The 12,579-nt window shown below is 43.5% G+C and overlaps 1 protein-coding gene across 2 annotated transcripts in view; it reads left to right on the forward strand.

The window, feature by feature from the left end:
- The window catches only part of RASGRF2 (Ras protein specific guanine nucleotide releasing factor 2), a 469,786-nt gene that overhangs the window by 419,764 nt on the left and 37,443 nt on the right, over window positions 1–12,579 (forward strand). For both annotated transcript variants that reach the window (XM_073581445.1, XM_073581523.1), the window contains exons 20-25: window positions 1,059–1,119; window positions 2,114–2,217; window positions 2,302–2,386; window positions 5,057–5,254; window positions 5,766–5,845; window positions 7,829–7,946. In XM_073581445.1, coding sequence (XP_073437546.1) covers window positions 1,059–1,119; window positions 2,114–2,217; window positions 2,302–2,386; window positions 5,057–5,254; window positions 5,766–5,845; window positions 7,829–7,946 — 646 coding nt within the window. The remainder of the gene's footprint in view (window positions 1–1,058; window positions 1,120–2,113; window positions 2,218–2,301; window positions 2,387–5,056; window positions 5,255–5,765; window positions 5,846–7,828; window positions 7,947–12,579) is intronic.

The following is a 12,579-nucleotide window of genomic DNA, read 5'->3' on the forward strand; positions in this document are numbered from 1 at the left end:
TGATATTAGATAGCATAGGACCGTCCCGATCAGGGTCACTTTGTCGCAGTGGGATGGCTTTTATGTTATTTTTGATCAAAAACAGTGTAACTAAGAACCCTATGTTTTTTAAATGCACGTTTGGTTTTCACTTATTTACTTACAGCATGGTATATGCTCATGTTATTTATTTTAAGTTTTTCCTCTTCCGATTAGTAGGCTGCCATGATGTCACTATGTTGCAATGACATTAATCAAGAAAGAGAAGGGTGGAAATAGAAGAGTCACCATGATGTCTCATTTAATAGGACACCTCTGGTCTGAATCAGGGATCTGGAGATCTTTATGTTGAACTGTTAGATATATAGCTAGCATTTACCAGTGATGGGACTTCCACCAGTCTGCCTTACTCCCCTTGCTGCTCGTGTCTCAGCCATGTGTCTGGATTTGCGCCTCAGTCTCGTTGACTTGAATGTTTGCACATTGTGGCTATGAATTGATATATTTTTCAATGGAGTCTGTCAGCACAAAATGACAAGTATAGGCGCTCAAGGCACCCTTGGTGCGACCAAACAGTTCGGTACACCTTCCCACTTACTTGGTTTCCATTTTCCTCTATCTCTTGTAAAGCCAGAGCTGTCAATCAAGGAGGAGGAGAGCGGAAATAGGTACACAATAAATTTGTGGGAAGAAGCACTGAACTGTTGGGCCACACCTAGGGAGCACCGCTCACCTGTGCTGGGTTTGAACAGTCATTTTTTTGTATTGGCAGACTTTTTAAACAAAACATTTCATAACCACATGCCGTATCAGAAGCTATGCTGTGCTGGCCTCTTTTCTACATTGCCATGATCTCTGCTAGAAGTTGTACCAGGAACATTAGTGCAATGTAATAATGGACTGGCTTCTTACTGCACCATGTGAACATACCTTTACAGCATATAAGATGCATCCTGCTGTGACGGTCTGTTGTCAGCCTGTTATATGATTAGTAAGGGCATGTTGTACTAGTAAATCCTGTGTTATTTCTACACTCTGAGACCACCGCTGTTACTAATTATGGTCTTTCTTGCCATCAGTGCTGTTTCTCAGGAAGAACAAGATGACTGCCACTTGACAATGGAGGACATCATTGCCATGGTGAGCCTAGTTATATTTTCATCGTTTAGTTTCTGTACTCGATGAGAAATACCAGGTTTTTTTTCTCCCGTCATGTTGATTTACTTATGTACAAAGTGCACGAAGATAGTGTTCCCAACGTCAGTCCTCAAGCCCACCAACATTTCATGCTTTCAGCCTTTCATTGCACAGGTGTGAATCCCATCCAAGGAAATTCAGAAGTCATGATCTGTAGGTAGTGGGCCTTGCAGACTGGCTTTGGGGAACACTGCACTTTTTATTGCAGGTGCCTATATAGAGGCTGCAATTCACTTCACAATCACTGGGCGGCCACACAGGGACACACATAGCATAATCCTCTCGTGACAGTATCACAGAATCATGAATTTTTTAAAACATCATTTCTCGCTGCACAGTTTGGAGGTGTGTTGAGCAAAGGTAGGAAGGACACCTCTATAAAGCAGCATTTTCTGATGCAGGTATTTTGTCGCCTGCAGTGCACGATTTAGACCATACATGTTAGCGGCCTCCTAAGGGGGCTCTATTAGGAGTAGAAGTTCTGTTTTGAGAAATTAAATAATTGAAGCATAATAGTCTATAATGGCTAGTGCCCACCAAGACTGCCGCTCAGTCCCTGCACTAGGCATAACACATTGCATCAGCCTCATTATTCCGGCTACTAGCGACGTGTCGGACAACCTCACTGCAAAGTCTGTAGTTGTGGGGTAAATAAAATTGGGAACACACAAATAGACTCGGGATAATTTTATTGGCCACATGGGCTACTGTGATAATTATGTGATGACTAATTATGATAATCACCTCCTTGGGATATGTTGGGGGTTTATATACAATTTGTGAACCTTTGCATGATTTCTTTTTCTGTGATCGGGGCAGTGATGTGGGCGATATGATAATACCTTTTACATGACATGTGCATTTTGCTGTTGTGAGTACTGCTGCTGTTGCTAATTGTGTAGAATGTTAGTGAATTCATGCTTCTTTTTCGGTGCAGTCAGAAGGTCCGCCGACAGAATATTTGGATACGTTGTCAGCCATGGAACTAGCAGAACAAATCACTCTTTTGGACCACATAGTGTTTAGGAGCATACCATATCAGTAAGACACTACTACTGTATTATACCCTGAACTTTCACAGTATTGTATTCTTTTAGCAAACCGGATCATATTTCTTGCTTCCAGGGAATTCCTTGGCCAGGGGTGGATGAAAACAGACAAAAGCGGGAGGACACCTTTTATAATGAAAACTAGCCAACACTTCAATGATGTGAGTATGCAGTCAGATTGTTAGAAATGAACATTCACACAGTATTCTGAATCCTGTACCAGAAAATGAGGTTCTGAGACACGGGTCCCGAATTGGGTGGGAAACTGCCCATCTCCTATACTGTAGTATATCCTTGCAGAGAGGCAGCAGAGCAGGAGATACCTTTTTGCTACTAAATGTTCTCTTGATTGCAGCTAGAGTTGCAATCTTGGTCTTGTTTTAAAGCCAGGATCTTTAGCCTTAATCCGACCCAGGCTAGGATACAGCTCTCATTTCATAGTGTGTGAATATTAAAGGACGAGCACATGAGGGAACATGTTGGCAATCTACAGGGAGAGGAGGAGGATCTGAGATTCTTCTTTTCTGTTCAACTGTAGATGACCCATGGCGAGGGGCAACGTTAAACTTTTTTTCAAATTATCACTCCCCTTTTCCAGTGTTCTAACCTAGAGTCCTATGGCCCTGGTGCAATATTGGGACCCGGACCCCCCACTAGAATGTTTGTCAAATGTACAGGACCCTATAGCATTCTAGATCCTATAAAGGGATATGTGTTCCCTCCCACCATAAAAAAGACTGCAGATAAAATATATAGATCTCATAGGAAACATAGTAATAAGATAATTTTGTAAGTAATACTCCTAAATAGTAGTTATCCAGTTGCCAAATAACAGACATCGCTATGTTGCTACTCAAATGTCCACTATACCAAAAGTAGTATAACAATAATAAAGGAGATACATACCACCACACAATGACTATATGTTATCACCATATGGTGTCTGACTATAACCACAATCATGTTAATAAAAAAATCCACTGTCTTGGCCTCATTGTTTAATAATGTCCCTCATTCTGGACTCTAGGATGCAGGGATATTCTTAAAATATGTCTCCTGTCCTTGCCTCTTCCCCCCTTCCTTTAAGAATTTCTCTTCCCTTTGCTTTCAGAAAATCTACAGCTATTATAGTATGGTACATTATAGAACAATCCAGCAACCTTTATTTGGTTTGGGAGAATTTAACACCAAATATAGATATGGTTCCTTTAGGGTATGTGCACACGTTGCGGATTAGTCTGCAGAATTTTCTGCAGAGAATCCGCATATCTTGCCAGAAAACGCAGGGTAAAACGCTTGTGGTTTTCCTGCAGAATTTATGCGGATTCGTTACCGATTTTATTGCGTTTTTGTTGGAGAGAGATGCCAGACTGGAAACCGCAGCTGCGGATCTGCAAAAAGAATGACATGCTGCGGAAAATAAAACGCTGCGATTCTGTGCGGAATTTTCCGCAGCATGTGCACAGCGTTTTGGCATTTCCCATTTATTAACATTGTGTACAATCTGCACTGCTAATTTTAGGCAATTTCGCGCGTCCAAAAAGGCTGCGGAAACGCATTAAAATCCGCAACGTGTGCACATACCCTTAGAGTCTGCAAGGTGGCCACACAAAAGGCACAAAAAATGCAACAACAGTCTTTAAGTGCCTGTCACGCTAAGCGATATCGCTAGCAATATCGCTATAACGTCACTGATTTTGTGACGTTATAACGATATCGCTATGTCTGATACTTACCTCCGACCGGCTCCCCCGCTGATTATCGCTGATCGTGCGAGATCGTCCTGGACCGTTTCTCGTCGTCAGCTTCCTGCTGGGCTTCCTATGGCGCCGATGAGCGACGCATGGACGCGGGTGGGAGGACGTCACAATTGCCTCATCTGACAGGTAAGTAGCAACCCCCAACCTCTGCGATGTCGCTGGTGAGATCTGCCTGTGTGGCAGCTCACTAGCGACCACTTAGCGATGCACCAGCGATCCTGAACGCGTCACATCGCTGGTCAGGATCGCTGGTGCATCACTAAGTGTCACAGTACCTTTAGTCTAGTTCCTCAAATCCAGCAGGGTCACATTGCCATGTGGCAATGTGATCCCCAATCTTCAATAGTCTTTACATTGGCCATAGCAGCAGATCCTCGCCCTTCACATGACACAGCATCAGCTTATAGTTCTTCATCTCTTGGGATCAGCTCTCTGGTTGGGCAGAGATACTTACACCCCACCCATTTAAAGATTTGCTACAGGTAGCTCAAAGAATGAAGAAGCTTACAGAGCCCAGTCTCCTGCCTGTCTGCAGTGTTGTGTATTAGGGAAGCCTCCTGCAGAGAGGAACAAAAAACCGTGCACCTACCAGATGCAGGACAGAAAATCCTAGAGTAGTCCTGATTTTTGTATCGTCCATGAAAACAGGCTGGGGGAGGGGGGACTTGGTTACAGTATATATGGAAACCTGCAGATAATGTGAAGGCCCCCAATAAGGGTACGATGCTCAGACTGTCCGCTTTGGTCAGGAGAGCCGCCAGCCAGTTTGAGCATTGCAACGCTATAGTTGCCCTTGTTTTTTTTTATGGCCTTACTTATGGAGTGGCAAATCCACAAAAGTTTTCTGGAAAGTCACAATGCATATCCTCATCTTTGTGCTACCGGTTGGACTATTAGGGTTTAATTATTATTTTGAATCATAATTTTAGAAATATTTTTTACTTCCAATAGGTATAAAGACTTACATACTGACTCCCGGTCTTAGCTGAGAATTGGACACAGTTTTAAATATTGCATTTTAATTCAAGTGCATACAAATTATTATTTACATTTCCTGTCTTTCTCTTGTAGATGAGTAACCTTGTTGCCTCAGAAATCATGAGTCACGCCGATATCGCCTCTAGAGCTAGCTCAATTGAAAAATGGGTGGTGGTGGCCGATATTTGCCGCTGCATGCACAACTACAATGGGGTGCTGGAGATCACCTCTGCCTTGAACAGAAGTGCAATCTACAGACTCAAGAAAACCTGGGGCAAAGTTTCTAAACAGGTAAGAAATAGTGATGAGTGACCGTGCTAGGGTAAGGTGTTATCGGAGTATGCTTGTGAGCTAACAGTGTGACTTCAGCACGCTCGAAAAATATGTTCGAGTCACCGCGCCAGCATGTCTCGCGGCTGATCGATAGCCACAACACATGCAGGCATTGCCTGTTTGTTACCAGATTATTTATACCCAGAAGGACCACCGTACCCCAAAAAACAATTGTAGCATTGTTATGTTGTTTTGTTTCACCACTTCACCCCACTTATATTTTGAATGATGTCACTCAAACCTACAATATTCTAACTTGTCCCAAAAAAAAACAAGACCTCACTGAGTGGCCTGCACTGGATCCATGAAGGTAACATCAGATGAGAATGGGAGAGTTTATCCACTAGGCAACATTGTATTTACCTTGGAAAACTATCCCAAGGCAAAATATAAACGTGTGTGATATACATGGTATATTTTTCACCAGTATATGGTTTCAGTTCTAAACTTTTTTTTTCTTTCTATATAGACTAAAGCGCTTATGGACAAACTTCAGAAGACCGTCTCATCAGAAGGGAGATTCAAAAACCTTAGAGAGACTCTTAAAAAGTATGTTTGTTTGATTTTAGCGCTAATTATGACTTGACTTTTCTATCTAAATGTAGTTATTTCGTAAATGGCATGTCATACTTTTTGACAGCATCTTTTACGGGAGGGTTTGATACAGGTCACAGTACAGTGCCAGCTTGGTGGATGAAATTTTACAATAACTCAATCACTTGATGCAGAGAAAATCTGCAAATTGTGAACTGCTGCAGACGACAATTCATGCTGCTGATATTCACCAAGGATTTGACTGGTTGCAATGCAAAGGCTAAAATCTGTAATAAACACACAGCATATAGCCATGTCGGGGTCTATTTCAAGTTCAACACTGTCTTGGTGCAGAATCTGCTGCTAGAGATTTGCTGTGGAAATTCCCTATCGGATAAGTCCCGCATGAATGGGCTTACCTTACAGCAATGTAACAGAACAGCAGTTTTGGGGCATGAACGCCATCACCTGGAGTGAGTCTAGTGGACCAATGTCAATGTTTGTGACTGTGCTCTTTATTTCTTCCAGTTTCTGCTGCTTGTTTGTGATTCTTATCATAGTTTCCATCTTACCACTAGATGGACCTTGTCCCACTTTTTTCACCATGTGACATAGACTTCGTCTTTGCGGATGCATCTATTTACTTTTACAACATAAAAAATGCAAAGAAGGCACAATGAAACAAGCAATACAAATAACAGAAGTGCCTGACACAATTTGCAGAGTTTCTCCTACTTAAAGGAGGGTAAAGAAACAATGGATACCCACTAGGTTTAGATCAGACCCGGCATTAAACAACATTTAAGCAAGCTGTGAATACTTGGGCGTAAACGCCGCAAAAAAAGTTGTAGCCTAGTGGTCACAAGAAAGCCCAAAGAGAGGGGCACAAGTGACTCCAAATTCACTGATTGGGGAACAGATTTTAAGTGACGCATTTGTGCTCTCCATGGAATAAAAAGTGCATTAGATTGCAGTAGTAGCTTTCAGCCTCACTCCGGACATGTGCTCAGTAGCCACCCTGCTGCCCTGTTCAGAGTGCATCTGTGACTAATTCCAGAAGTGAGACCTGCTCAGTAGCCTGACATTAGTAGTACAATGTCAGACTGCCGACCTGTGCTCACCGCCGCTGTCCAGACCTCCAGTCACCGCTCACTGAACACTGCAGAGCTGTGACAGGGGGAAATTATAGCTCAGAGCATAGCTCTGCGCTACAGTAAAATGTCGCCCTGACTCTCCCCAAGTCATGTCGTGTTTGTGCTAAGTGTTGTTCTCAGACACACAAGAGAAAATAAAAACGACAGCCCCCAGCTGTTAAAAAAAAATTATATAATCAATAATTATTCATGCAAAAATAAAAATTGCGACACATTCCTTTTTATTAAAAAGCTACTATAGTTTTATTTTGTCTGCAGTTCCTATGTGTTATTGTTACAAACTCCAGTGTAGCTGGATCCTACAGTCATATTTGCCGTACACAATTAGGCTGCGTGCACACGCTGCAGATTCACCTTCAGATTTTTCCGTGCGGATCCGCACATAAAACCGCAGGTAAAGTGACCTGCTGTTTTCCTGCAGATTTTCCTGTGGTTTTCCCCTGCGGTTTGACACCTGGACAATGGCATAGGTGTCAAACAGCAGCGGAATCCGCAGAAAGAATTGACATGCTGCGGATTTGAAACCGCAGCTTTTCCGCACGGAAAAATCCGCAGCGTGTGCACTGCGGATTTGAAAACCCATAGGATAACATTATACTGTACACTGCCTGCGGAACTGCTGCGGTTCCGCAGGGCCAAATCCGCTGCGGATCCGCAGTGTGTGCACATACCCTTAATCTGCTGGGAGCAAATGTAAGAGCTTTACCAGTATCAAAAGTAAAGAAAAGAGGTGTATTTAAAAGGGATATACTGCATATGGATGGGCATCACCTTTAGTCTAATTCTTTTGCAGTCAGGATAAGCCTCTAACAGTTTGTCTCCTATTGGTGTGTATTTTTTACAGCTGTAATCCGCCTTCTGTACCCTACCTGGGGATGTACCTAACTGACCTAGCATTCATTGAAGAAGGCACACCAAACTTCACTGAGGAAGGCCTTGTAAATTTTTCCAAAATGCGAATGGTCAGTATAATTACAAAACTTTATTAAATAAATACATTTTATTGACCATTAATACTATATGTTTTTATAAGTATTTTCATCACGTAATAACTCACTTATCAATAACTCTGTCATAAAAATACTTGTGAGTGAGGCTACAAAGCCAAGTGCAGTCACATTACCCCATTGTTTGTGGTCAGACAACATAAGACATAAAAAGTCATCAAAGCCCTAAATTATCAGGACTGGTGGATTACTAGGGTTACAAACTCTCAATCATAAACCATGAAGGTGGTGCAGTGTTTAGATCCATGCTCAACAGGAATCAGCTCAGTCTCACCAAAGTCCTACACACTGTATAGAGAGGGATCCATCGCGAAGGGGGTAAGAGACACAGGAACAGCATTTGGCAGCAGGACCACATGTCCCTAATCTGCCTGTATTCTTTATTTATGCCTGTTCACTACAACTGATTCGTCTTGGGCAGGGGTGGGCAATTCATTTTCCCAAGGGGCCACATGAGACGCCGTGACTGGTGTGGAGGCCCAAACCCATAGGCTTGAAATTAATTCTGCTCAATATTAATATTAACATATTAATTCTAGTTATTTTATATTAATTATAAACAAAGAAACCAACAGTGCTCAAAACCAAATAATAAATGAATAAAGTGTGCTCATACAATTCTTCAAGGTCAGCATACGTCCATGGTATTAAACGTGCGACCACTCGATGCAAAAAAGGGGGGCAGTTGCTTTCACCAGAGATGTGGTGCCAAAATAGAGCACAAATGGATGTAACAATAAAATGTATCAAATAAAGATGCCACATACAAGAGAGCACTGCACCCAGCTTTCCCAGTATCCAGCAATTACAAAGCAATACAGGTAATACCATCAGTATAACTTTGTATGTGGCATCGCACGTTTGATACCATGGACGTATACGTATACTGACCTTGAACAATTGTATGGGCACAGTTTATTTATTTATTATTGGTTTTGAGCGCCGTTTGGCTTTTGTTTATAGTTTTTATTTTAATATACCTCGACAACAGGTGGCAGTTGTCAACCAAACAAGGCGGCTAAAACTCAGTTTTAGTGTCGAGCACCAGTGGGTCTTTGTTTATTGATTTACCTATTTTATATTAATTGTATCACTTCATATTGAGCAGAAATAAGTATGCTGATATCCCCCTATATACATTATGAGCCCGCTGACAGACCCCCTATATAACATATGAGAGAACACACAGTCCCACATAGCCCCTATGTACAGGATGAGCCCCATGTGTCTTATATACAAGACCCACATGGCCTCCTATATACTGAATGTTCCCCCTACATAGCCTCATGTGTACAGGATGAGGACCCATATAGCCTCCTATACAGGCTGAGGACTCGCATAGCCTGCTACATAGAGGATGAGCCCCTACATAGCCTCATGTATACAGGATGAGCCCTCACATAGCTTCCTATGTATAGTATGAGCCCTCTATATACAGTATGAGCCCCACATAGCTGCTTATCTGCAGTATCAGCCCCCTATATACAGTATAAGCCCCCCATATACAGTATGAGCTCCACATAGCCTCCCATGTACATGATGAGCCCCCTATATTACAGTATGAGCCCTACATAGCCTCCAATGTACAGGATGAGCCCCACATAACCTCCTATGTACATGCAAATATCCCATACACATGAAAAAAACACCACATAATCGCCTCACTCCTCTTCCCTCAGCGCTCTGCCTCTGTTCCTGTTACCGGTGCACAGCTGACATGATGAAATGTTGTCGTCATGTCAGCTGTCTCACATGCTGATTGGTGGAAGAACAGATTGGCAGCCCCTCCTTCCCTGTGCGGTCGGCGGGGAAAGGCACTGTGTGGCCCGTGAGCCACTGTTTCAGTCCTTTGGCTGTCTCGATCCTTGGGCTGGACTAGAACAGATAGAGGGTCAGATGTGGCCCGCAGGCCGCACTTTGCCTAGATCTGCACTTGAGCATGGATCGAAACACTGCACCATCTTGAAGTTTTTGAGTGAGCGTGTGTGGTCCTGCTCCCGTTTGCTGTTCTTGAGCCTTCCCTCCTCCCACCCCCAATGGATCCATCTTTGTTCAAATGAGATATATTTCTTTTGAGCACAGACACCTGTTGCCGCTAATAACAGTGAGAGCAGTTTTGGCTGATGGGAGTATTCATCAGCCGGCTCCTGTATTATAAATAATTTTTAAAAAAAAACAGTGTGGGTTCCCCTGTATTTTTGATATTACACCTCTCCATTAGTAATTTGTGTGCTTGATGTCACCAGACAATACAAAGGTGACATCAACCCCACAAATATTAACCCCACTTGCCTCCGCTGCAGGACAAGTGGGAAGAGCTGGGCAAAGCTCTAGAAATGTGCCTTTTCTGGGCGACTTCGAGATGCTAATTTTAGGCTGGGGGGCCAATATCCATGGCCCCTTACCAGCCTGACAATACCAGCCCCCAGCTGTCTGCTTTAGCTTGCCTGGTTGTCAAAAATGGGAGGAACCCCAAGCCATTTTTTTGGTTAATTATTTAAATTGCAGCCCCCAGCTGTGAGTTTTGTCTGTCTGGTTATCAAAAATACAGGGGAACCCACGCCTTTATTTTTTCCTAATTATTTACAGCGCAGGAGACGGCTGATGAATACTCCCATCAGCTGCTCCTGCTCTCACTGTTATTAGCGGCAGCAGTCGTCGGCTGATGGGAGCATTAATACGATCAACTGACACCAGTGACTGGAGGTAAACTTTATACCTCCGATCACAGCTGCACGCTCATACTGTCTTTTGACAGCGTGGGAACCGCAGTTGTCTGACCGGAGGTGATGATTTTATCATAGATCAGAAGCCGTGTTTGCCACGCTGTCATGCACATGACAGCGTGACAAACGCCAGGTGGTAGATGTCCGTGCCTGAACAGTAGGTGTGCGGTATGGACGTTGAACTATTTGGGTATTGGGTTCACCCATCTCTAGTTGTATTCATTTATAAGAGTATTTTTACATTTGTCCAATAAAGATTAAGCTTTAGGTTTATGCTGGATCTCTGTTAATGTAGTGATAGGTTGATACAATATTTAAACATCGTTGATTTAATAATGAATTTTCAACCAGCTGCTGTTCCGCAAACAACATTTGTCACTTATTCACAGCAGAAATGTATGATCACTCAGGCCCCCGTTGCTAGGACCGCCACCTATCACTAGAACGGGCATCCCATATTCCTCCATGCTGCATGGCCGCTGTGAGGAAGAGTTTGAATGGACTGATGGAAATGACCTAATTGTTGCAGTTGGCAGTGTCCATCAGACCCATTGACTTTGAATAGAGCAACATTCTGCTTGCTCGATCACCGTGGTGCCTAGGATTACCATTTTGTATTGAATGATAAGGGGTCTGAGCAAATAAATATTTTTACCTGTTCTGCAGATAGGTGGTAAAGGGCATTTGCTCTGAAACCCTTTTTAAAGGGAATCTGTCACCAGGTTTTTGCCGCCTAATCTTAGGGAAGCATATTGTATAGACAAAGACCCTGATTCCAAGGATGTGCCACTTACTGGGCTGTTTGCTGTAGTTTTGATAAAATCACTGTTTTATCAATAGGCAATTATCACTAGCGGACTAGTAAACCTGCTGTCCTGTAGTCGTCCATAATCATGAGCTCTGTTTAATCCCGCAACACCACTGATTGGCAGCTTTTTGCATATGCAGTGTACACAGAAAGCAGCCAATCAGTGGTGTGGGTAGGGTTATACAGAGCTCAGCATTCCACTCAGAGAATGGAGAGTCTGCACCAGATAAAACAATGATTTTATTAAAACTGCATCAAGCAGCCCAGTAAGTGACACCTCAGATGGGGTACCAAAAAGCTGTTGACAAATTGCAATGAAGTGGCCAACTGAAGTTCTTAATATGAGGATAAAAAATATGAAATGTGTTTTAACTCATGAATTTCTCCTTCGCCTCATTGGGGGACACAGAGACTGTGGGTGTATGCTTCTGCCGCTAGGAGGCTGACACTAAGTGAAAAAAAGAGGTTAGCTCCTCCTCCGCAGTATACACCCTCTCCCCTATTGCGGGCGGAAATCTGTTTTTTGCTTAGTGTCCATGGAGGCAGACGTCTGGTTTTTCTCCAGACCTTTTCTTCGTCTTTTTCCCATGAAGATGTGACAGGGGCAACGGATCCTATTGGAAGGGTCCGATTTCCCCAAACCAACAACGGGCGAGCGCATGAGAGTGTCGCCTCCACGTATCCTCTCCCGCGACGTGGGACACAATGCCGGACTTAGCCCTGACCACCCCTAGATATTGAAACCATGGGCTGTACAGAGGCACAAGACTAGTCCATGCGGCCCCCACTGCTCCACCAATGCTCAGACTGCGGTGCTGCAAGGTGGCGGACGGTCCCTCTCCTCACCCCCTGAAGGGGTTAGATGGAGCTAGGGTGCCTGTGGGTCACCTGCCAGGGCAGTGGGGTACTCGGTACCGGGCCGGTATCTCAGAGGGAAGTGTCACAGTAGCGGTGACCCGGTCCATGGCCCTGGGCGCCCATGTAAAATGGATTAAGTGATGGAATAAAGTTTATGAGTGAATGATTCGTGACGCCACCTGTGGTGTTCGGCAAT

The sequence above is a fragment of the Dendrobates tinctorius genome, unplaced genomic scaffold (genome assembly GCF_039654945.1).
Source record: "Dendrobates tinctorius isolate UK_male_01 unplaced genomic scaffold, ASM3965494v1 ptg000003l, whole genome shotgun sequence".
Lineage (NCBI taxonomy): Eukaryota > Metazoa > Chordata > Amphibia > Anura > Dendrobatidae > Dendrobates > Dendrobates tinctorius.